The 26560-nt window shown below is 37.0% G+C and overlaps 1 protein-coding gene and 1 long non-coding RNA gene across 2 annotated transcripts; one reads left to right on the plus strand and one right to left on the minus strand.

Moving 5' to 3' along the window:
• Positions 1-9596: 9596 nt before the first annotated feature.
• LOC134470471 (uncharacterized) lies at positions 9597-14954 on the plus strand. Its single transcript, XR_010039390.1, has 2 exons — positions 9597-9983; positions 14766-14954. It is a non-coding gene; the product is annotated as an uncharacterized LOC134470471 (long non-coding RNA).
• A 4890-nt stretch (positions 14955-19844) lies between these two features.
• Positions 19845-26204, minus strand: LOC134470473 (endogenous retrovirus group K member 113 Gag polyprotein-like). Its single transcript, XM_063224807.1, has 3 exons — positions 25690-26204; positions 24205-24304; positions 19845-23930 (listed from the first exon to the last, which is right to left on the minus strand). Exon 3 carries the CDS (start codon positions 22612-22614, stop codon positions 21490-21492), a length of 1125 nt encoding a protein of 374 aa, XP_063080877.1. The 5' UTR covers positions 22615-23930; positions 24205-24304; positions 25690-26204; the 3' UTR covers positions 19845-21489.
• Between the last annotated feature and the right edge of the window lie 356 nt (positions 26205-26560).

Here is a 26560-nt window from a genome sequence, read left to right on the forward strand (position 1 = left end):
TCAAGGCAGCCTTCAAGGCAGTTACCAAAGACACCCACGAAAGGGCTTTCAGAGTCCTCTTTCAGTGAGAGGCAAGAACGATGCAATGAATGTGTCCAAAGTGAGGGGTGATATTCTGAGGTGATAAAATGCCCCTTTCTACTGTAATTTTAAAAATTAAACTAACCATCTTTTTGGAAAGCAATTATAGTGCTAGTATTGCAGTATAAATTGTATAGTGCTAGTATTACAGTATAAATTATAAAGAGTTGCCTGTTTTATGTATTACTGAAATTTGTTTGACTTTTTAAAAGTAGTTTTGTATTTGTGATTAGAAGGATAGTGTTCCCTGTTCTCTTTGTAATCCTTGCAGGATTTTTCCTGAGTTATGACATGAAGATGGTGTTGCATCACTACATCAGTGGTAAAGTATCTAAAATTTCTGGAAGTTTGGTATAATTTCTTCAAGAAATTATACTTCTTGATATAATTTCTAATTATTTATTAGAATTCACTATGTTAATCATCTGGACAAAAATTTTTATTGTTGATGTTATTGGAAATTTTTAAGCACTTATTTCATTATTTAATTAGATATAATGCTACTCAGGAAATATTCCTTAGTGAATCTTAAGAGATTGCACTTTCAAGAATTTAGTATATTTTGTCTATGGTTTTGAATTTATAGATATCTGATTACTTTCTTGTATCACGTTGTGGTTGATTCACTAGTTACCTTTACATTCAATACCATAAGATGACCTACTTTAAACATTCAATACTTCTTCCTAATTTTTATTTAGCTATTATTACTACTTCATAAAGTGATCAGTATATCTTTCATCTTTTTGACACTGTATATATCACAACACTTCATATGTAATGCATATGCATTACAATTTTATATTTTGCATTCATTCTCCCATTTTGGAATATATTTTATCGTTACTTTATTTTTAATGAAAGGCTGTTTTACTACCAGTTTTTATTTTGACACCAGCGCATCTTTCACAGTATTTTAGATGAGAAAAAAGAGCAAAAAAGGAGTCAATCCAGCTTCTTCTCTGATACTGTTTTTACCTGAAGAACTTTTTTCAATAGTTACTGTAGAATAAACCAGGTGCAAAGAAATCTGCCAATTTTTGTTTATCTAAAGAAATGTCTATTTTTAGTATTTGAAAAGCATATTTTGGTAGATATAGAATTGTGGACATTGGAATATATATATGTTTTTTTCTTCTAGCTTCTATTTTTGCTTTTTAAATTTTTTTCTTTTCCTTTTCTTTCTTCTTTTCCTTTTTGTTATTTAATAGATGCTCACTGAATTTATTAGCTAACTCTTGATACCTTACACTTGAAATTAATTTTGAAGAACTTTTGTGCCTCCAGATTTTTATTTTATTCTGTTTTATTTTTCTATCCTTTAGGTTTTTTAGGTGGAACTATGCTGGATATTGTAATGCTGTCTCATGGCTCTCAGATGATTTATTCAAATATTTGATTTATATTTCAATTTATTCAAATTTCAGTATTAAATAACTTCAAGTTTATTGTGTCTGATTCTTTTTTTGGCTGAGTTGTGACTACTAATGAACCTGCCAAGTGCGTTCTTCATTACGCATTCACTGTTTTTGGTCCTGTCATATCCATTAGAATTTTGTAATTATTCTAACTTTTCTGTTGCTGTTTCTGTCGCTTTCATGTTTTTGTGTTTCCCATTAGTGTCTCCAACATGGTTTTTTTTGCATATTTTTGTGGTTGTCTTTCTTAGGAGTGTGTCATTTTTACTCTGTCCTTATTAATGCCTTTCAGTTTTTTGTTGAAATGGCAACATCAGAGATGGAATGGCGGACACTGACATAAATCAGCTTATGTTTTTAAAATTGACACATTTTCCCGTTACTTTATTATTTGGTATTTCACTTAATATTAACAGCCAATTTGGTTTTGAAGTTTGATGTTACTCAGTTGAGATTTATTTCATAGCGATCAAATTCTTCTAAAATTACTCCATGTTGAGGATAGAGATAGCTTGAAAGAATATTTCTGCTTTTTTCCCTACATTCTTTCTTTTTGGTTTACATTGCTTTTCCAATTTTCCTTGTTGCTAGCAGCTTACTATTCTTATGCTGATGAATGTAGGAAAGCACTGCTTTTTTTTTTTGTTAGTGTATTATTTACACAAATTTCTGTCAGTTCACAGTGGGCGGATTCTAGACAATTCCAGTGAAAAGAGTAGACACCGCCGGAGATGCACAGATGGAAGCCCCAGCCCCCTGCTGCTCAGGCCCTGTCTTCCCGCCTGTCCTTCCCACCAGGGACACCGCGCGGCGCTGCAGCGAGCTCAGAGCCTGCGCTCTCCTGCGTCCAACCTGATGATCTGGTCGGTGCTGGAGGTCATTCTGGGCATCAGAGCTGCTGCGGTGCTCGGGTTTTGTTTTACTTTGGGACTCCTCTTCCTGCATTCTTTAAGCACTGTCTTCTGTTTCGCTTTCCTGCCTCTCCGTGGACTACCCAAGGACGCAGAGTGAGCTCTGCAGGCTGGGGTGACCTCGCTTCCCAGGCCCAAAGGCTCAGGGGTGTGCAGAGACTCGGGGCAGTACGCTCTGGGTGCACCAGGCTCCGTCCAAAGGGGGCCCCTCGACCCAAAGTGGGGTGTCGGAGGATCGTGGTACAGCAGAGAAAGACTTCTGGGTACTTCAGGGCAGAAGGAGGGTGCGCCCACCTTTCCAGGATTCGCTGGTCCTGTGCTGCCAAGTGACTGAGCTGGCATGAGCTCAGAATGCGACCAGGATTCAGAGGTTTTGTCACTTTTTATCCGGGCCTTACTGTACGTGGTGTCTGGCGCGTGTTTGAACTGCAGCCTGGTGCTCTAGCACCGCTATTCTTTATAACTGAATGGAGAGTCAGGTTTATAGAAAAATGTTTCTCTGCATATACGGTATCTAATTTTCAGTGTTCTTTGTGCTTTTAAGCTACATATTTATGCCAAAAAATATTCCTACGTCTTATGTATAGAAGATTTTTGTTTCCCACCTCAAAATATGGTGAATTTTCATGTTTTCCGCAACTGATTAATTTTGTTCTTTTGTTTTGAAAATTATTAAGGAAAGAATATCACATTATATATTTCATTGTCTCTTTGGCATTATTCAGGTTTTTATATCTTTTTGGTTCAGTTTTGGTACTTTATATGCATTAGGCATCTGACCATTTCTTCAAGACTTTCCAATTTTCTGGAGTCACAATTTTCACTCTAGTTGCTAGTCAGCTAGATTTTGCTAGTGTTTGGTGTCATTTTGACTTTTTAATTTTTAATTGCACTGATATGAATTTTTCATTTTTTCCTTTAAGTTTGGCTAAGATTTGGTCTGTTTTTTTTTTTTTAAAGAATCAGCTCGTTAATTCATTAATTCTTTTATTGTTTTCTTAAAATTAAGTTTCATACTGATCCTTATGAGTTCACTCATGCAGTAAATTTGAGTTTGGATTGGTTTTTCTTTGATAGAACTGTGAATATATAATTCAGTTTTTTTTTAACTTTCTCTGGTTTTTTAATCTAGGTGTTTACAGCAATAAACTTCATTTTTAACTGTTTTGTGTCTCCTAGATTCTCCAGTGTTTGGTTTATTCCTTTATTTCTTATGTAATTGAATATTCGGGAGTATATTATTTAATATCCTTCTATTTGTATGGTTTTGTGATTTCTTTTATAATTGATTTATAGTTTTATTGTGCTATGATCTAATTGTGTGTGTAGCATGATTTTATTCTTTTGCACTTATTTTGTAGGTTTAATGGACTAGAATGTCGTCTATTTTTGAAAAAGTTCCCTAGACAGCTGAGAAGAATGTCTGTTCTGTTGTTCAGTAGAACTCTTTGAAGATATGCATTAGTTTCATTTGTTCAGTGGTATAGTGCAACTTTGATATTTCTTTGGTGATTTTTTGTTTTCTTGATCTCTGTTTGAGAGAGTGATGTATTTAGGTCTCCCATCACAATTGTGCTGGTGCATATGTAATCTTTTACGTCCAGTACATATATATTTACAGTTATTATCTATTCTCACTGGATTGTTCTCTTGACTAATATAAATTGCCATTCCTTGCCTCTTCTGGTGAGTTTAAATTCAAGTACATTTTCTTTGAGAAATAAATTTATACTCCAGTTGCTTTTTGGGGTTCTGGTGCACGCAATCTTCTTTCCCATCTTTTTATTTTTATTATATGAGTTTTTCAAACTGATGAGTCTCTTCTTTCCAGCAAACCACTGGGCTTTGTGATCAATCCAGCCTACAAATTTGTCTTTTTCTTGTGTGTTGAACATTTATATTGAGTTATTACTGAAAAATATTGATGTATTCCTGCATGGCCTGATTTCTGTTGACATCTTTAATTTTCCATCTTTAACCTATATGCTGCTTGATGTATTTATTTCATCAGAATTTGGGATATTGTTGGCTTCATTTTCTCTAACTAAAATATGCATGATTTTTTTGAGTATTCATTTGGTGTTTATGAACTTCTTATGATGTGTTTTAGTTATGGGATACCCTTATCCTATGTTCATTTTGAAAAGGTCATTGCAGTACGTTTTAGTTTGGGTTGAAAGACTTTTACTTCTAGTGCTGGATAGAGTTCAGTCCACCCTCTACTAGTCTTTAATATGTTTGTGATGAGACCATAATTCATAGTTCTCAATTCATAGGTCTCATTGCTGAGTGGTTTGAACCACCATCAGCACATGCATGACTGTCCCATCAAGTTACTATTAATTTTATTAGTAAAAAGACCAATAAAACTGATCACATCCATTGTCACTACCAGTCGTGCAAGCTACCTGATGTAACAGTTATGCCTGTAACATTGGCGGTTCAAGCTGGTGGGAATGTATTAAAGTTTTTGTTTAAAAAAGCCTTATTTAATACAATTACAAGTGATCTTTGGCTTTTCACTGACAACTTTTATGACTCTGTCCATTGGTTTGGCCTTCTCAAATTTTGATTATGATGTGCAATGGGGGCCTTTTAAAAATCATTACTTCTTGTTCTATAAGCCTCACATAGTTTAAATGTTTAGTTTTCCTTATTTTTTTCTGTTTTGATTCTTTAAACAGATATTTTATATTGTATGTGGTACCCTCTAACTCCAGTTTTCCTTGAGTTAGACTCAGCAACATCTAGTAAGCACTTATTAATCTTGCTATGCTATTTTTAACATATCTGTGTGTATAACATCTTTTATTTCCATCCTGTCCTTGAGGTCTGATACTTCCAGTTCGTCATTGCTCGTATTCAGTAGAATTCATTATCTCTAAAGGATTTCTGTTTTCATGGAGTCTATTTTTTTGGTAAGTTATTTACTCATGTTTGAAATAGCTTTGATCAGGTCTTTTAATTTTTGGTTTTTGTCAGAATCCATTGGACACTGTGTTTTAGTTCAACCATTTTGTGGGTGACATAGTATTTGAGCTTGCTGAGTTTCCATGTGTCTGTTTTAGTCATTTCATGCTGCTCAGCCGCTCATGTTTGCCTTTCACTCTGTCAGTGCCATTGAGTCTTTTTAAAGAGAGTTGGGAGTCTTTGGAATCATTTTCTGTCCCATTTTTTCATGTTCCCTTTTTTTTTTTTTTTTTTGGTATGTGTATGTGCTGATGGTTGAAGTCAAATAGAGTGAAAATTTGTTGTTGTTATGAAGATCTCTTTAGTTAGGTTCTGTTTTCTACTGATATGATCTTAGCTTTAGTTGTCTAGAGGCTTTTATTTGCTACTTTATTCTATTCAGTTGAATTGGGCTGTATCCAGTTACTGTGTTATTGTAGAGATTCCTACAGGTTATACCATCTACAGATCTAACCATCCATCAATAATAAACATTAAACCATTTAATTATAATTTTCCCCTTGTATTAGCACCAATTCCAAACTATGCTGTATTTATTGACAGTTAATGTGGGATGAGGAAGAAGGGAAGTACAGAGAAAGGGGAAATCAGGGAAAATAAGGAGAAAGGAGAAAAGAGAATGTTTATGGATAAGATACAAAGTCAGACACTGTTGGAGGCATTTTATAGCTAGACTAAAGGGTTAGTGCTGGTGAGTTTAAAAGAATATTTGGGACGCATGAGAGGACTGCAGTGAAAGGACAGAATAACTGGAAGTTGAGGGAAGCTGTGGAGTTGTCAGAACCTACTAACACATTTGTGGTTAGATTTAGTGGGATCCTGTAAGCACATTATATTGAAGGTTACCCCAGCATAACCGTGAACGCTGCCATTTAAGTTAAAACACTGGTCTAATCTTATTCTGCTGTGTACATTACAAGCACTTGCTATATATCTGTTGCCCAAAGTACAAAGAAATGAAGAATAAACTAGGTAGGTGAGAAAATTAAAATGAGAAAGAAGAAGACTGAGAAAGAGAAGAGTAAAAGATGTAAAAGCTTGCAAAATTAAAAAAAAAAAAACTAAAACTAAATTTGTAATTAAGCATTGAAGAGAAAACCCTGGAGAGAACCCACAACATACACACATAGAAGAAAACACCCCTGTCCCACACCATGTGGCCGCTTTACCGTGCAGTCACAGTGTTCCCTTTCCCTTCCCACTGTAGTCATAGTCTGCTTCCATGCACTGAACCTGAATTTTCCCTGCCTGTGGGCTGCTCCACCGCCTGCCTGGGGGTGGTGAGGGCTGTAGGTCTCTCTGGACAGACTTCCTGGCTGCAGGATCTGATTTGTCTGTGCTTGACTGCAGGTATGTTTCTGTTCCAAGATCCAAATATGTCAACTAATTTGGGAAGACTAGGTGAAATACTGTGTCTGACCGCTGGCTTCTTGTCATCTTTCACTGGCAACCTTCCATTCCTGCTCCCTTCACTGCTGGGCAAAAGCCAGGGTTCATTTCAGCGTTTTTTTGTCCAGGAACTTCCCGCTCAGTGTGTCACAAGAAGCTCTAGGTCTTAGAAGACTCCTCTGTTCCTTCAATTTCAAATCCCCAACCATCGCTCACTCAAAACCTTGCCAGCCCACAGAACTGGTTGGAGTCCTCTTGGCCCTAGTAGACTATCTCCTATGTTCAGGAGGGTCAACAGGCAGTGGGTGGGTTTCCTGCTGTTTCTAATCTCTCCTGTGTTTGGGGAAACAGTCGGAAACTGCCTACTCTTCACTCCTTTTGTTCAGTCTGTCTCCCTCCCCTATATGTCTAGGCATGTGGTCCAGGAATTCTGCTAGTGGACTCAGCATCTCCCACAGCTCTGGAGTTCAGCATGTCTCTGCATTGTGGAGGCTTTCGTTCTAGAGGCTGGGTGGAGGTAAGATAATGCGGGACAGAATTGTTCCCATTTTCAGGGAGGATGATGGGGGTAGGGAAAGACTACCATGTTGCTTTTTCTTCTTCTATCCAGCTGCCCTTGTGGCTTCCCTGGGGCCTCAACCACAGTGCACTGCTACACTGGATTTCCTCCTCCAGGTGGGAGGGTGAGAGTGAAGGGACCTGTGCAAGGCTTTGGCCATTGCAGTGCTGTCTCCCTCACTGGTGATTCGGACTCCTCTTTAGATGATGTGGCCTCTGGGTAAAGGGAGAAGGTGGAACCAAGGACCAGTGGCCGTGCCGCTTCACTTTTTCAACAATCCAGATATTGGCAAGATCTGTGTGATTATTCTTCTGACTGGTTTTCTTTCCTGAGTGCAGTTTCCCTTCACATCTCAGAACACTACTTCTTTTTCAGTGACTCTCCTCCAAGTATCTCCAGCACATCTCCTACTCTAACTGGCCATGTTGGAATCTACGGTTATATCTGTTGACTGGGAAGTCATAAAATGTTTATGTAGAAGCACTTGAGGTATTGACAAATATGCTTCATGGAGGATTTTGTGAGGTAAAAATAATTAATGAGCCATGTTCTAAAAGTAGTAGAGTCCAATCCCTAGGATGAAGGGGGTCAGGAGGGATTGCAACGGTTAGAGCTTCAGGGCCAAGTACAGCGTTAATTAGCTGAGTTTTATGGATAAAATTAGCATTTGGATGCATTAAAACTAAGGTAAATATCTTGTTAAAGAAACTATATAGCATAGTTTGAACGGAAATCATGTTGTCCCTTGAATACCTAGGTACTCTTTATGCATGGGTTTACAGTAACAGTTAAAGTTCAAATCTTTCTTATGAGAATATATATTATTAGAATTGTGTATATGTAGTCAGACATAGATATAGCTAAATATTTTAGAGAAGTGCTGTTTTTAAATACTTACCATACAGGAGTTTAAATTTCGAAAGTGCATTAACAACATCCATTCAGCTGTTTGTTTTGTAGACCTCTCTTTAATTCAATTTTTCTATTAGGTTAATTCCTCAAAGCAAATCATGGAGGTTTGTTGCTATTTGCTTTTCAATTCATGAGTGTGAAAGCTCCCTGAGATATGCTCTCAACTTCTCTCCAAATTGGTCTGTTAGATAAATTTTCATTACATTCTTTCCTTCACTGGTAACTTCATGTCCCGTGTCCTTTTTTCTGAGTTTTTCATCTGTTGGAATAGAATAATTATAAAGAATATATTGATTGAGTGTCCACTTGCTTTTTTTCTCTGTGTGTCTTAAAGCAGAGTCAGAAAGAAGTAGATTATTATGCAATGTGTTTGTGCTGGCAAAATTTTAACTTCTTCAGTAACTGTTTCTCATTATGGCCCATTATGGGTGCACAAATGTTTCTGTTAATTTGAGCACACAAAATAACTATAATGCTAGGCCACACAGTATAACAAAATATAAGAAAAGTATAAGTATATAAAATATAGTATAAGAAAATATAGTCTAATGTAGTTTAAATGTAATTTGTGAATTAAATTGTGAATCTGTAAGAACTTTTGCTTCAAAAACTTAGTTTTCTCGGACATACTGTACATAGATCAAGAGTGATACTTCAGAATATACATAATGACAAATATTTTTGCCATTAAATATGTGGAGTTTATTTGGGCTTAAAATGAGAAGGTTGATCTTTAATCTAGCATATCTGTGTATCACAGATGGCAGGTAATAAGGAAATTGAATGAATGCCCTGATAACTGTGTGAATTATTTTGCAGGTCACAGGAGCGTGAAATTCAGTCATGACCTGCTCTCCTTTCTCCTCACAGTGCAAGAATGAATGCTCAACAAGAATGTGTGGCTGTCTTTTACAAAGCTGAAGTCTACTCGGAATTCACTGATTATTTTCATAGGGGAAAGTGATTCTCTGTAATCTGCATGAACTAATCTTCATTAATGCATTTGATATTCCCCAAACAGGAATTAAATCACAAGGAACATTTAATTTAAACAGTACTCTGAGTATAAATTATGTATGTCTGTTGGGTCAGTTGCTTGTTTTAAACTCACTTCAAATGGACTTTTTGCTTGGTTTTATTTGGTTTTTGTTTTTCTACTTCGTGTTAGAGATTTATATACACCTGTGGAAATAGAATTTCAACTATTTTCTGAAGTCCAAATTTTTGCAATACTACTGTGAGTTACTATTAATAATTTAAGAGCATAAATCAGATCACAAGAATATTTCTTGCAGTTAAGATATATTTATATTTGTGTTCTGTTGTCTCAGTTTAGAAAACTAATATTCTATCGTCTATAAAATATATAGGTTCCCTATGACTTTTTCTAAGTTACTACAAATATGAAGTAATTTCAGAAAATAGCATTCTATCATCTATAAAATATATAGATTGCCTATCACTTTTTCTGAGTTTAGTAGGAGGATTAAATGAGATATTATTTTTGATCTTTATTAGTTTCAGTATCATCTTCAAGAAATACACTACTTAGAATTCATTGCAGTGCCTGAGGTGCAGGTGTTTAGTAAAAATTATTAATATGAACTTGCTTTGGCCATAAGATTCTCTTTTTTTTTTGTACCAGGGATCAAACTCATGATGTCCGGCTTGCCAGGCACATGCTTATGCTGCTAAGCTAAATCTCCAGTCCAAGATCCTGCATGAATGGAATTCAAATACATGGTATATTTCATCAGCTGTTTAATATTGTTGGCTCATCTTTCTAAGTTAAATAACAAATCTGAGTGAAATTTGATTTTCAGATGTTACATATACTGTATATAGGCGTATATTGCTTCTAAAGTAGCGGGCTATTTTTTAAAATTTCAGAAATACAAATTGCTGGGAAATAATTTTATATTCCACACTTAATCAAATAGACATAAATACGTCACATTGTATAAATTTATGTAATTTTAATGTAATTTGTAATTTTTCACATACATTTAAGCACAGTTTGGGATATATCTACATACCCTATAAATTGTAACCTGTATTAATGTAAGTAATTTAGGCTATTTTAATTAAACAGTTCATAAAATCTTCCTTGCTTATAGCAAGGAAGTTTAGGTTTATCTATATAATATGGTACCTATTCAAACAAATTTTAAATTTGTTAATAGAATGGGAAGAAAAAATTAAAGAAATTGTAGCATAAGTAAAACACATAAATTTTGATTTTAATATTTTGAATATTTGCACACTGGTTAAAGTACAAATGTCAAAACAAAGTAACCAGTAGAATGACCATTGGAATCATTGTATTCAGATTGTTCTAGGAGTATTTTTTTAAATTTTATTTAAAGAAAAGGAAACAAAAAATACATGGAGATAAAAAAAGGGTAGAAATAATACAAAATTACAGAAAAACACACGGTAAGAAATTGCTGGTTGATAAGTTACATTTTGTCATCTTAGAAATAGCTGTTCAGGTTATGGAATTAAAGTATTTAGAATGACATTCAAAAAGTGACACTAAAAAAAGTTCTGCTCAATGATCGAACAAAAACTCAGTAATATGGTTATCAGTCCTACACATTTTTTTTACATCTCAAAGAGGGTAAGATTAAACATCTCAAAACAGAACAAAACAGTTAAAAAAAAACAATTTGAAGAAATGATTTCAAACCAAGTCCACTGGAGATCTTCACTGTCTATCTAACTGTCTCTAGTTTCTTACAAATAGTTGTCCCCATTTTCACCCACTTTATATACTTATTGCATATTATAGAACTAATCAAATCATTACAGGATGATGAAGGCTTTTTAGGTCTTCAAGATCTAACATTAGGGAAGACAATAATAACTACCATCGCATCTCTCATTCTCTTTGTGATAGTTGTCCCCATCTGTACATATGCTGAAATTGAACTCAAGAGACCAGACCAATGCCATTATAATCAGCGAACAATAGTATTGCTAGAATTAATATCATAATGCTACAAAATTAGCCTCGGGTTTCTTAGCATCTCTTCTTCAGAGTATCTGTTCATTACATCTTGCATTATATAATCTGTTTTCCGTAAATCATTAAAAAAAAACAAACTCATGTGTGAGGGCAACCTAGATAATTTTTTGTATATTACCATGTAACTGGAACCTAACAGATTTTTAATTAATAGATATGCAAAGTATTTAAAGAAAATAAACTGAAAATTAGTGAATGAATAAATTCATGAAAATGTTCACATATTTTGCAGGAGAACTTATATTTTAGTGCATATTTTGAAGAGGAAGTGTCTATCTTTATATTAAATACTGCAAATATTTACTGCATACTTGATAAATGTAGACTGTCAAATCAAGTGTGGAAAAAAAAGACAATGCTAATCTTTGTATTCTTTGTTTCCTTAAAAAAGCATATGGTTGTTTCTTTTAAAAAATGCAAACTCAGATATAAACCTAATAATAGAAACATTTTAAAAATGAGAATCAACATTTAAAAATGAAAATGGTTTAAAATGAATGTATCATGCATATGTACTACAAATTTGAAGATCATGCGTGACTATTTATGAGATATTACTATTATACAATCTGCATATTCATCATACAAAATAACATATAAATTATTTCCCTCATGTCAGATAGCTGTTTCTCCTCCTTCAAATCCTAACAGATAACCATGCTTATTTCTGTTAGCCCAGAACACTTTTTCTAGTTCTTGGACTTAAAAAATTAAAAAATAAGGTGAGGATTCTTTAGTGTCCGGCTCATTTTACAAAACATAATTTTTTGTGTTGCTAAAATAATAGTTAATGCCATAAAACCGCCTGTGCTTTTTTGAGATCCGCAATGTAGACTACATGAACCAGATTGCACCCTTCCCTTTCATCCCTTTGGGAGATCCCTTTCTCTCGCTCAGATTGTTTAAGTGCCTCATATTCAATGCAAGATTCCCTCAAAATTCTAAAAAATATATGGATAAACAATCTTGCTTTTGATGAGATTACATTTATATAAACAAGAATTGTATCAAGATTTTGTGAAACTATTTATGTTTTAGAAAGATCTATTGTCGTTAACATACTTTAACCAAAACATAACTAAAAAGTTAATGTCCCAATTATTGCCTATGTAAAGGCAAATGCAAATTTAAAATAAGAAAATATGAAGCTTAATTTTTCTGATCAAAATAAGAATAAAAACATACAAATATTTTTTAATTATCACACATTTTCAGTATCTATATGTATGCATATGTGAATATATATGTATTTCTGACTTCTCTATTGTTCTAATGTTCTATATTTACAGTGAATTTTATTTTCTATCTTGTGCATTTTGACTACTGTATTTTTAAACTATAATTAATATCAGAAGTTTTGACACTTACAGATTTGTTCTTTTTTTCAAAGGTTGCTTTTACCACTTTAGGTTTTTAGTGATTTTATATCAATTTTAATATATTTTTCTATTTATGTGAAGAATGCACCTAGGACTTCCATTAAATCTGCAGGTTATTTTCCATACTCTGGACTTACTCACAATTACAAATCTTTAAACCAGTGAATATTAGGAGTACTTTATTTTTTGCCTTTAATTTCCTCCACTATTGTTTTATAATTTTAGTGATTCTTTTCTTTTTTTTAATTCATTCCCAGGCATTTTATTCTTTTTGTTGCCAAATATATATATGATTTTTTTCTCAATCACTTCTTTTAAACTTTCTGTCATTCTGCGTATTGAAACCAGAGCTCTCCACTAAACTCCATCCCCAGGTCTTTTAAAATACCTTTTCTTGAGAAGGAAGTTTCTAAGCACTAAGTGAGCCTCGTGGGGCTCTAATTTGTACATCTTCTGTCCAGTCTTGCAGAGTCCTGGGAGTAAGGCTGTGTGGCCGTGCCTGGCCTCTTATCTCTTTTTACTGGTTAATTATTTGCATGTAGAACCACTACTGATTATTATTATTATTATTGGTTCTATATTTGTTCGGTGATGCTGGACACTGAATCCACAATTCTTAGGCATCGCCATGCTAGGAACATAATACAAAATGCAGCTACTCCTCAGTCTCTATGGTTGATATTTCATGATTCTGGAGTTTTCAGGAATTTATCAAAAATAACTGTTTTTTTTTGAGTCTTCAGTGTTCACTACATATATAACCATTTTATCTGTAACAACAGTTGATCATCTTTGATTTTAATATAGGTTATTTTTGTCACTTTTTACTGTCTAGCTGTCTTGGCAGCCAGGCATGGTGATAAATGTCTGGAATCCCAGCATGTGGGAGGCTGAGGCAGGGGGATCACCATGAGTTCAAGGCCAGACTGCATTACATAAATGAGTTCAAGACCAGCCTGCACTAAATAGCAAGACCCTGTCTCAAACAATCCTTGCCCTCAAGAAAAAGTAATTGTCTTGGTAAAGATTTTCAGTGAACTTGTCTTTCTTTCCTTATAAAAGATCTTTAAGAAAAGTTCTTAGATTGTCCCTATTGATTATATTGACTGTAAGCCTTTAATATATGATCTTTATTCCAATCATGCAAGCTACTTCAATAACTAGTATATTTAGAGATTTAATCATTAATGAATGTTCAATTTTGTCAAATGCCTTTCTGCATCAACTGAAATCATTACATAATTTCTCTCTTTGGGGTAATTTTGTGATGTATCATTGTGATAGCATATTGTCATTGTGACAAAATTCTTAAGAAAACCAACTTAACAAAAGGAGGGCTTATTTGGATTCAATATTTCAGTTTACAGTCCACTTACTATGATCATTTGCTTTGATACTATAGAAATAAGAGGTTTGATACTGTAGAAATAAGCAAGGAAAGAGACTGGAAAACAATTTGAGTCTCAGTATTTTTTTGTGGGTGTATCTCTGGGAGTTCAAGGGCAGCCTGAACTGCATAGCAAGATCTTCTCTCAAGAAAAAAAAAAAAAAAGATACAAATATATTGTCATGCACACTTTTCTATGAATATAAAATGTTAATTATTTGTTAGCACTAGTTTTCTAATGTAGTTGGTGGGGTAGCAAGAAAATAATTTAGGCATAAACAATACAAAGCCTCTTTAAAATTCATACATGTAGCTATTTAAGGTTAAGAGACTTTAACAATGTATAATTCTTTTTAATGCATTTGTACCTGATATGTGTTATATTATTTAACATTTTATAAATTTAATTAAAGAAAATGCTTCATTTTAATTTTTCTGACAATAAGAGTAATCTGAATATTTTTGTCTTATAGAGCATTTTGAGGACACATATATGTACATATTCATGAATCTTAGAAAAATAAAAACTAGTATATTCACAGGAAAGGTCTTACTCTTTATATTAAGTTTGGATTAGGATATTTAATATGCTCAAATTTATAAAATCTTATCCAAATTCTATAAATTATTTTCATAAAAAGCAAATTTTAAAGTTTGATCACATCATGTGATCACATGTGGGTGGAGTTTATATTTGACTGAACAGTGGATATTCTTTTTCCTCTCACCAGGTTAATGCAAGATACTTACAATTACCTGACAGAACTCTGTGGTGTCTGTTTCCCTGTCACTGATAAACTGCTGATGATCATTCATATTACACCAGTTGGCAGCCCGATACTCTGATAACTTTACTGTCTTTCATCTGACACTTTTATAATGTTTATTGTTTTGACTATTAAAAGGAATCTTCAAATGAAGCGTCATTTTATTATTTCTGATTTTTTTAATCTGAGCACTGAGTGCTTGGTGTCATCAAAAGCTTACAGGAATTCCTATTTCAGAATTCCCCTCACAACGATCTCACGCATCAACTTTCAGCTGGGCAGATAGACTTGAGCAACATTTTACAGTATGTCTAGCTTAAAAAAAAATATATATATATATGTATATCTTTCTCTTGAAATTCAACAACCTCAGGAGTAAAGCATACAAGTGTGCATTTCAATTTTAAAGGGTTAAACCATCTCCAAATTTTGCCTGCTCTTTGGTTTCTACAGTGACATTAAATATTTTTGTGTGGGCATGCATGTAGATATGTCTCTGTGTGAACATACAATTTTGGCATTTATAATTCTCCTGTAGTGTGAGTTCATTGTAAGAAATGTCATTATTACCTGAATTGTATCTCCTAGGATTAGTCTTTAATCTTCTCTACAGAATATCATGTTCCTTTAGGCTGGAAGTAACACAGTATAAGAATATTTTATACAGCTATTTGTTGATAACTTAAGGTTATATTACAGGGTTTCCACAGTTTATAATTATCTAAATAATTGAAAGATGTTATATATTATTTTTCATAAAAAACAAGTTAACAAGTGAAATTTTATTGAATTTCAGTCACTGTAAAAATTATCTTTTGTGCAGTAAAATCACTTAAAATGTAGTTATAAAAGAAGTGCATTCTCTAGTAAAATGTGAAAATTACCTAATTATAAAATCAATTATTCTAATAAATAAATTATATGCTACAATATCCTTTATATATTACACATATGCATTAACTTAGTTACATTTCATATCTGAATGTAGTTTGCAATTATTTATCTTACAATGAATGGACTTGGTGTTTAAAGACAGCAAAACAGCAAATACATAACCATTAATGAGCCATAATAAAGGATATATCATCAAGAATAATTGTAAGCTAAATATAAACCAAAAGACAAACTCCATCTTTTCCTGCATGAAAATCTTGTTGAGAAGAAAGAAAAAGATGCATTTGCTAAAAATTTGTGTTATAAGCTCACAGAATTTTCAGACATTTGCACCCTGGTATGTAACAAAAATGCATTTCCTGGAAAAAGTTGCACACAGTTTATATAATCTTCAAAGTTAACTTTAAGATAACCACTATGTCAAATCTGGTGCCACTTTTTATTTGATAGTACCACTTTTCTCCATTCTCAACTTATACTCTAAACTTGCAGTCAAATTTTTGAAGGTTTCTACAGTTAAAAACTAATTCAATAGTAATAGAAGTATTTTAATGAAGAATGATTAAATGATTATTTTGGTGTTTGCTGTTTGCGATTACACTCATTATCAGTATTACTTTGGTTATACAATAAGGCAAAAAGAACACAAAGATTTTAGTAATTACACATCAATTTCCTACTTATTTGATTTTTATGCAGAAACTTCTGAATATTGACTAAGTAATGAAATTAAGTGAATTCCACAATTTTCAAGTATAGTTCTGCAAATGTTTAGAAAATAAATTGGAAAATTATAATCTAAGTATCACTTAATATAGCAGAAATGCAGTTTGAAGTGGTTTTAATAAAAGAATTAAAGTACTACAAGTCCTTTAGAATGTGCTGTAGTTCTCCTTGGGTGACTTACCCTTCCATTATTACAAAAAAAAGCATAATTACAAAAGAAAAGTTTTGTGCTGGTTCAATTTGAGAGATTCCAGTCTCTGGGGGTGTTGACTTGCAGTGACACAGTACGTGCAGTGAAGCAAAACTTGTAACTTCATGGCTAGGAAACAATAGAGGGAAGGGAATACACTGAATTTCATGATCCTCTGCAGAGATTTGGTTTTAATGACCTAAGTACCTCCAAGCAAGTTCCACCTATCAGAGGTTTCACTCTCTTCTACCAAGCCTTCAACCCACTTTTTTTTTTAATTTTAAGAAGATAAAAGAGAACATAACAAAACAGCTCAGAACAGAACAATTTAAGCAACATAGTGTTTCACCACAAGACAACCTGACATAACACTAGCTACCATAGTGTCTCTTTTCTTGAAATATTTGAATATACCTTTATACACTATAATATCAAACCTAACAAAATAGTATAAAATCATTAAAAAGAATGAAAGTATTATGGGGTATTCAGAACCAACTAATAGAAAATGAACAATGATTACTATATTATCTACTTGTCCATAAAAAAACATGTTTATACTATCACACATAATAAAATCCAATAAGATACAACATGATAAAACCAATGGAGACAGAAGAACAAAAGCATGGTAGGATGATATTAAATCAGCACTAGCTATGATAATGTCTTGTTTTCATCAAAATACCTGTTCATAGCATCACAGAAAATAAAATCAAACAATGAGAATAAAACCATTCCAATAATGAATGAAAACCTCATAAGGCTTCAAATCAATATAATGGGGAATCATGATTACCATACACTTTGATGTATTCTTACCATTTCTTACTCTAAGAAGACTGTACGGTATTTGTACATGTCAGTTTGATTCATTTCGCTTGTCAGTATGGTCTCAAACTTGAGACCAAGCCTTCAACACTTAAGCACTGAAGATCAAAACTGTAGCACCTCTTATTTGTGTTTTTGCTTTCCACACTTTCAGTTAGCTACAGGCTTTGTGTCTGTAATCTGTGGAATTATATTAAAAAAAGTCATTCGTAAGGGTTAAATTTTACACCCTTCACAGTACTACAATGAAATCTAATTCCATTCCTCTCTATTCTGCTTCGAACATTAATTGTTGCTTTCTCAATCATTTCCACATTGTACATGCTAAATCGTTAACAGTAGAAATTTTGGTTTTCAGATTATGGCATTGCATTCTTGTGGTCAAGTGACTTTTTTGTTAACTCAGCAAAAGTGCAAAGCCCAGTATTAGTTATGTTGGCAATTTGGATAAGCCTGAAAGAAGACGTAGTGTTTTCTTTGAGGAAAAAGGTGAAAGTTTTTGACTGAATAAGTTCTTTCCTTAGAGAACGCAAAATAACATTGCATTGAGATTGCTAAAATCCGTAAATGAGAAATTGTTAATTTCTCAATGTGCTTATAGTTTAAACTTAAACGTACTACAGATATGCACACAGAATAAAGCACTGTATACAGGTTCTAGGATTTTCCATAGTTTCACACATACATAAGGGCCCTTGCAATGTATTTCTACGGGTAAAGGCACTAGTATACAATACAATGTATATCTAATTTTTAATACGGGTATTTTCTGTATTCAAAGCTATCATATACAGAACCTTGATTACTTCATCTAGACATGAATTAAATCATAGTTTTATTCTAAATAAAAGGAAATTTTGGATATACTACACAGATAGTTTCTAAATATGGATTTTAATGTCAGTGTCTAAGAGACGGCAAGATAAGACAAAATTGAAAGACATTTTTAAAAACTTACCTAATTTTTCTGTAAAGGTAATATGATCAATAGAATATTGGTACTGATATAAAGCTAATATATCAACAGAAAATTTTAAAGTAATGCAAAATTAGTTCTATACCAAAATGTTTCTTTGCATTTTTATGTATGTATTTAATTGATGCCATCTTCCCAATTTAAGTCACCTAAGGTAATCTTTTAAATAACTGAAATTAAGAAATGTTTTTTTTGCAGAAAAATGAAAGGATACCTTTCTAATTCTGCACATTACAAATAATTTAAAATATAAATAAATGTAAAAGTAATACAAATATTTTATAATAAAAAAACCATGATTTTAGTTTTGTGGTATCTAATAAGCAATAATCATTTTAAATATAAATTCAAATCATCCATATAAAATGTATTTGTCATTTAAAATACATACCTAATAAAGTATGAAAATAATAGACTAAATATATTTGCAAGTTTTATAACCATTGAAGATTTTTTTCTTCAAATATAACATACTCCTTCAAAACTACAGAAAAAAACTAATATAAATCAGCATAATTAGGACCATATACAGAAAATGTGCATAAAATATGCTCAGTATTATCAGTCATAAAGGAAATACAGACATAAAAATATGCTCAATATTATTAAGCATAAAGGAACTGCAAATTAGACTCCCAAACAGATTCATTCACATGCACTATAACAGCTACAACCCAATGTAATTATGTCCCTGTGATATGTTGGCAAGAACTGACACAGTTGTAGCCCCTGTATATTATAGGTGGGAGAATCATTAGAGGAATACATAGTCCAAGCTTCTTTTAATTAAAGTTTACTTTACATCTGGCTAATAATCCTGTAATTACAGTTCCGAATAGTAGCCGTTTCAGTTGCTCATTGTGAAATGCAAGTGTGTGACGGAAGGAGTCTTTCACGATTTGCTGTCAGGTTTCCCACCACTGCAGACACTGTAACACAAACATTATTGCTTATGAATTTGCTCATAAAGCTAAAAGCACATGAAAAGCACAACAAAGGTGTTATAAAACTAGTTTTCAAAGGATGAAGATTTTGATATGTATTTTAATGTATTTAAATGATTTTGATAACTAAAAATATCAATAAGAACAGTTCAGTATTATTCATTCCTATGCATTAATTGAATACTTATCAGCAAGAATAAGAGGATGTGACACAGGCCACAGCAAAGAATGGATTTGCAGTCAGACAATTCAGTACACAGTATGCAAAAATAAAACACTGAAATGAGGGATGAGATTATCTCCATTAGATTTCTGTGGTCCAGAAAGGTAAGAAGGATTGGGAGGCGGGCATGCAAACAGAACCATGTTTTCAAGATATGAAAATGCCTGTGAGAAGAGGAAAAGCAAAGTGGTCTGGTGTGTCTTATGTACAAAGCAGAGGCCCAGCTGCATGTAACTGGAAGGAAACAGCTTAAACTCTATTTTATTTTGTTTTATCTGAACATTTCTTCATCATGTTTCATTCACTTTGTGAAATTTATTTTAGATGATACAATAAGACATAAGATTGTACATTCTAATGGAGTTTCATGTAATATTTTGGTAGCAGGTTTCCAAACAGCAGCAGGAAGCAGTAGTAGTTTTGGCCAAAATAACTTCATCCAAGGTGACAACAGCATCTCTAACTTGTCCTGAACGAGTCACTTGCATTCATAAGCAGGGTCTACTCAGCATCCATCAGAGGGAGTCAGATTTTAGGCACCATCTTGTCGATGTCACTCCCGGCCGGCAGGAAGGACACACGACAAAGTCTGGCAGTGGACAACCTTTTCTTTTATTTTCTCTCCGTACAGCCTGCCCTGGGATCGCTCCCAGCCGAAGCCTCCTCTGGTCCGCTCCCTGCGGCTCCTTCCGTGCTTCGCTCCGAAGCCTCTACCGGTCCGCTCTCCGCGGCTCCTTCCGGGCTTCGCTCCGAAGCCTCTACCGGTCCGCTCTCCGCGGCTCCTTCCGGGCTTCTCCTTCCCCCCAGGGGTGGCACCAGTATATATACGGATACAGTGTCCAATCATATCAAAGTAAGCAAGGCAAGCTGATTGGCTAACATATTATTGAGCGGGTTGTTTACGCGGTAAGCAGGAAACTAACGTGTTCGATGGGAGGGGTAATCTAACTCAGGCTTTACTCTTTACCACAGGCCGCATGATCGCTATATGCGGCGGCTCGGCAATGTGGTGGCTCCCAACATCTCCCCCTTTTTTATTTTAAATAAGTCTACGCATCGTAGCCCGTCCTGAATTGAGTGTAGAGGCCTATGCCCTGATAGGAGGCCCACCAAGGGCTCTCGGCGTCGGCCCGGGTCGGCCGTCCCCGAGTCTGCCAAGGCCCCGAGGCCCTCGTCCTTTTTCCAGGGCCAGGAAGGAACCGGACGGAACCTGGATGCACACAGGCATACACTCATGTCGCTCCGCATGATCCCCCCCGGGGCGACATTTGGTTCGGGCGGAACCTAGTAATTCAGCGGCTTTCGTGCGGTATGGGGTAGGGCCTGTCTTAGGTTGAGTCATGCTGGGGAGGCATGCTCTTACCCGTCATTGACTCATCTACCCTGCTATATCATAATTTTTTAGAGGAGGAGTGTGGGAAGCTCACCGTCCCTAGACTCGGTCGTAGGCTAGGCGAGCGAGCCATGCATATGCCTGAGGATCTTCTTGTCTATTTCGGGCTACCGCTATTTTTATTCATCTTGTTGGTTGGTCTGTGATGGATCTCCGGTAGGGCAGGTCTGATCTTCTGTCGAGGGCTTTGTCGCCCGTGTCAGTCTCTCCGGTACCCACAGTGGTTCTCGTCCCGATTCCTGCAGAAAAACACAAACCGCACCTCGGTTCCAGCTGATTACCGGATCCGGGCCCATCCATTGTCATGCCATAGATAACCGCACCTTTGGAGCCAGGCCTTGGCTTACTCCCCCTTTTTGTTTTTTATTTTTTATTTTTTATTTTTATCTTTTTCGTTTTTTTTTTTTTTTTTTTTTTTTTTTTTTTATTGGTACCAGGGATCGAACTGGCGATTGCCTGCTTACAAGGCAGGCGCTTATGCCGCTGAGCTAAATCCTCAGCCCCCATTTCCTCAACCAGCGTTTTTCTCAGCCTGCTCGGCAGAGAACTCTGTGTACCAGGCTCGCCAATCCAGGTAACTACCCGAGGGCAGACACGCCTTTGCCAGCTGAATCCAGTCCGCGGGGGTGAGGGGCCCAGAAGACAGGTTCTCCAGCATGGCAATGGTGTAAGGCGCAGTCAGCCCAAAGGTTGTAACTGCATTTTTAAGTTCTCTAATCTGCTTTATCTCAAAAGGCTCCCATGCATTACGTCCCTGGCCCATAGCTACTTGTACAGGAAATATCCCGTAGGGGCCACTATCTATCCCAGGTGGTGGATGTACCTCATGAGACAAATGTCCCCCCTGCCAAAGCCGCCTGTAAAAATACCGACCCGCCGGCGGCGGAGCATAAGACGGCGGCCGTGATTGGGCGGAAAATGGGGGCCCGTGCATCACTTTCTGTTCTGGCGAAAGGGGAGGGAGCTCCCACGCGGCCGCCTCGTGGCGAGGGATCGCTTCCGGGAACAGCCCCCAAGGTGGGGCGGAAGGCTTCGCCTCCCTCTCGCGCCAGGGGGCGCTCAGGAGCTCTCTACTCCTCCGCAGACCAAGTTGAGCGGAGCGCAATTCGCGGCGCAACGCTGGGAAAGAACCCTGCGACTCCTTATCGAGCGGCCTATCCTCTTGGCATCTAGGCTCCTTGGTCTCATCGTTGTCTAAGCCTTCCTCGTTCTCGGAGTCAGACGACTCCGAGGCCTGAGCCCCGTCTTCCTCCTTTATATCTTTGTCTCCTTTGACGGACCCCTCCCGGGAGCTCCCTGACTGGGCCTTTTCGAATGCCCTACGCACTTTAATGAGCTCTTGAGAACCTTCCCTGCAACCACCCTCGCTCTTCAAGCATGCATATATCATTTCCCACAGTGGCCGAGCGAAGACCGAAGCCCCGCCCTCCCTTTCTGCTAGAGAAAGATCCCTGCCCAACTTCTCCCACGAGGGCAGGTTTAAGTGCCCTGTGGGCAAGAACCAGGGAGCGAAACTATCAATCTCCTCAAAAAAGCTCTCCAGCGTTTTGCGTCCCACCTTGAGGTCTCTGGACTTTAAGAGCTTCCGGAGGACCTGTACCAAGGGCTGGGTGTCGTTACTCGGTACGTTACCCATATTTAATATGTTACTCACCGCGTGAGGCCCAAAAATCCGCCACTTACGCGTGAGCCTGAGGGGAGTCTAAAAACCCTGTAGGTGCGCGCCACCCAGGGCCCAGGTTTATCCCCTACTCACCTGTCTCGCAGTGCTGTATCAAGGAACGTTGTCCACTACCACGTCTCGGGGGTGATCAGTTGTTCCCCGTGCGGGCCACCAAATGTCGATGTCGCTCCCGGCCGGCAGGAAGGACACACGACAAAGTCTGGCAGTGGACAACCTTTTCTTTTATTTTCTCTCCGAACAGCCTGCCCTGGGATCGCTCCCAGCCGAAGCCTCCTCTGGTCCGCTCCCCGCGGCTCCTTCCGTGCTTCGCTCCGAAGCCTCTACCGGTCCGCTCTCCGCGGCTCCTTCCGGGCTTCTCCTTCCCCCCAGGGGTGGCACCAGTATATATACGGATACAGTGTCCAATCATATCAAAGTAAGCAAGGCAAGCTGATTGGCTAACATATTATTGAGCGGGTTGTTTACGCGGTAAGCAGGAAACTAACGTGTTCGATGGGAGGGGTAATCTAACTCAGGCTTTACTCTTTACCACAGGCCGCATGATCCCTATATGCGGCGGCTTGGCAATGTGGTGGCTCCCAACACCATCTGGTGGGCCAAGCGTGGTGGGCAGACACATGTGAGGACTGGGTGGTCGACACTTACTCAGGATGTCCAGTACAGCATGAGGCACCTGGACAATGAGGGCTTGGACTAAGATGAGCTTGTCAGGTTTCTTAATTGCAAGGACAGCAGCAATTAGAGCATGAAGATAAAAAAGGGACTAGGCAGCGCTGAGTAAGCATCATTGTTTATGTGAACTGAAGGGCCCACATTTTATAGGATGCAGAAGCTCTAAGAAATTTGTGGATTTTTTCTTGTAGTCAGTTTGTGCAAGACATTGTGCAGAGCTTTTCAGTCTTTCCAGCAGGCAGCTTGGATGTCATCAGTCAGAAGTGCTGCAATATGTTGAGATGGGAAATCAACAAGGTCATCTGTGAGGGTTTCTCAAAAAGAGGACACATAATTTTTTGATGCCTGGGTGGGTCTTTCCATCTTAAAACAAACATGAACTGCCTGACAGGAGCAAATCAAAGGCAGGAGATATTCTTTAGGTCCTGACAGCTATACCAGCAGACAGCGGGTGGCAGAAGTCTGAGGCAGTGCATATGGAGGCCAACTGCTGTAGCATTGTTAGCTCAGAGATTCCAACCAGGCCTTACACGCAGGAGAGGCCTATTTTAGCAGTTTGACAGTATACAGTGTTTGCTCAGGAGACCGTAACAGAGCTGAAAGAAACAGAGAAATAGGCTGTCTCAGAGAAAAGGTGTTGGTGGCTTGCCCAACTATGTCCTCGGCTCCCCCCCCCCCCAAGTAATGGGAGAGTCCTTAATTCCTTAGCACAACTGAGACCAAGTGAGCTAGAGCAGTGCAAGAAAAGTGTATGGGTTGGGAAGCACAGAGTGCAAAGTGATGGCTGTACTATTGGTGGCACAGCAGTTATTTTTCTCATGCACGCATTGTGTTCCTCTCAGGGGTCAAGTGACGGGGAGGCTGACTGACTTGGTGTAAAAGTGATGGTCCCTTCTAATTTGAAGAGCAAGCCTCTTCGCAGACAGGAACTGATGTTGGTGAGGTGTCCTTCCAGGCTGTAAGTTAGTGCCTGAAATAAAGAGTGAGAGATAAGAGTCACAGCTGCCCCAAATGGTAACTTTTTACAGAGGGAACTTCGGAGGGTAAGAGGGTTCTGTTCCATTGTCTATCAGGAGGCACAGGTTTGCCCCAACTTCTACAGTGACTGCAGGTTCTCAGGGGCCCAATTTGATAGAGCTCAGTTTGTCCTCTTTATCCAGCCCCAACATGGAGAAAAGAGGTTCAGGCTGAGGGGGCCTGGATAGTCAGGTTTCTTTATGTCTTACATATGGAACGAACATTTTTCTGGTGTCAATAGCCTGAAGCCAGAGGGTATGACTGTCTATCAGGCTGAATTTTCTTATGGACATCATATGCTTTAATCAGGTTTTTGGGTGATGGCAGGTGATTAGCTTTTGTGTCCCTTTTTGATGTCTGAGGTGTTCTTGATTGGGCTATTTCTAGGGAAAAGTGGCCTTTGGGAAATGTCATGGTAACTCATTCATCAGGGCTGAGAGTCCTCATTTCTAGGTCAAAATGTAGAACTCAGAAGGAATTGCTGACAGCTGTTGTGGGTAAGCATTAAATGATGCTATCTGGTCAGTGTAGGAAACAGAAGGCTCTGGAGAGAGGACCTCTGTGGCTGAGTGTGGGCAGCGGCTGACTGGACCTGGTGCAGGGGCTGGAAGGAGGTGAGTTGGGAGGGGGGAGTGACGCTGTAGGTGCTGGCAGGGACTCTGGCAGCTGAAGAGGGGTCAAGGTGGACTTCTCAGGGAAACCTGCCTCTGCTTTCTTTTGTTTTTTTCTTTGACACTTAGGGAGCAGTTTGGTTTCATTTTTAAATCTGTAAAAATCCTTTTCTGCAGTCAAGGACTGTAGGTTTTGCCAAATTAACTGCCATTTCTGGCTTCCTACATGTGGGCTCTCTATTCTTGAACAATGTTGCAACACAAAAAGAGTGAGCACCCCTCAGAGGTGCTCTGGGTTTAGGGTTTCTGCAATTGAATTTTAGAGTGCAATATCATATTTCATCAATTATAGCTTTCAGTCCTATTGACTCTAATTTCAGTGTTTCTCAAAGAGAGAAATTTGAATATAGTTTGTAAACAACAAAATGCGAGTTCTGAGATAGTTATGCTGACTCAAAAGCAAAGAATCAGATGAAACAGTTTTCCATATAGAAGAACTAGGTGACATTATCAATAAACTGAAATGCATGTTAAGAATAGACTGACACACTCCAAGAACTAGTATTATTAGTTATACAACTAGTATTGCAGTTCTTGCTATTTATTATTATTAAGCAAAGTGTTATCTTGATTTTCCTCTTTGAAAACATTTTTGGTGTTTTGATGTCTTTTCTGTTCACAGGGGTGAAACACCTGACATTTTCAATTTGAAGAGCAGAATACTTACTCTTTTGGTTCATGCTGACTGGCTCCGAGACAAAGGCCTGCTGGGGAAGGACCAGGGAAGAAAAGGCTTCTCATGTCATGGTAACCAAAAGGGAGAGTATGCAAAGAAAAGCCAGAGAATGATGGTACTTTTCAGTTTATGCCCACATAGTCCTGCTCCTAGCCAGGTTACACTTCTAACAGCACATGCAGTAGCTAAACTCATTAGAGGATGAATTCAGTGATGAACATACTCACTCCACGGTCTACTCACCTTCACTACCCCACCTGAGATTTAGGGGGGATGTTTTAAGTAAATCTTACAATTCTGTTCTGGTCCTGAAAAGATTTATCATCTCTTTGTGTAAAATATAGTTACCCAATCACCAAGACTCACCAAGGTTTTAAAAGTCCAAGAACTACTTTTTGGAAAAGTCCTAGTCTAAAATTTCCTTTGAGACTGAAGACATTACTCTTAGCCATGAGCCACTGTTAAAAATATTTAAAATACTACCAACATATAATGGCACATCATAAACCTTCTTTTCCAAAAGACTGAAATAAGATACAGAGAGTTATGTAGACTGGATCAAAGTGAGAATGGAGCCCAGCATAGTGAGCATTAAATTCTATAGCACTGTGTCCAGCACTCAGGGAAAGTTGTGAGCACATATGAGAACCCAAGTTTTTGTGAAACCTGGTCCATGTGAATTTGCCTATTGAAGCCCTCGCGGCCTTTATTGGGGTGGTTCTGCTAACTACCTGCAGCTTTTCTGACTAGGTGTTCCTCAGACTTGGCATCTTCAGCTTTCTCAAGCCTCCATTACACTTTTGGCTTCCCCTTTACAGCTTAATGACTTACTTTCAGGGCCACACTGCTGGACCTACCACAT

This window comes from Cavia porcellus, unplaced genomic scaffold (assembly GCF_034190915.1).
Source record: "Cavia porcellus strain 051 isolate PalLab524CR breed Dunkin Hartley unplaced genomic scaffold, mCavPor4.1 scaffold_15, whole genome shotgun sequence".
NCBI classification, from domain to species: Eukaryota; Metazoa; Chordata; class Mammalia; order Rodentia; family Caviidae; genus Cavia; species Cavia porcellus.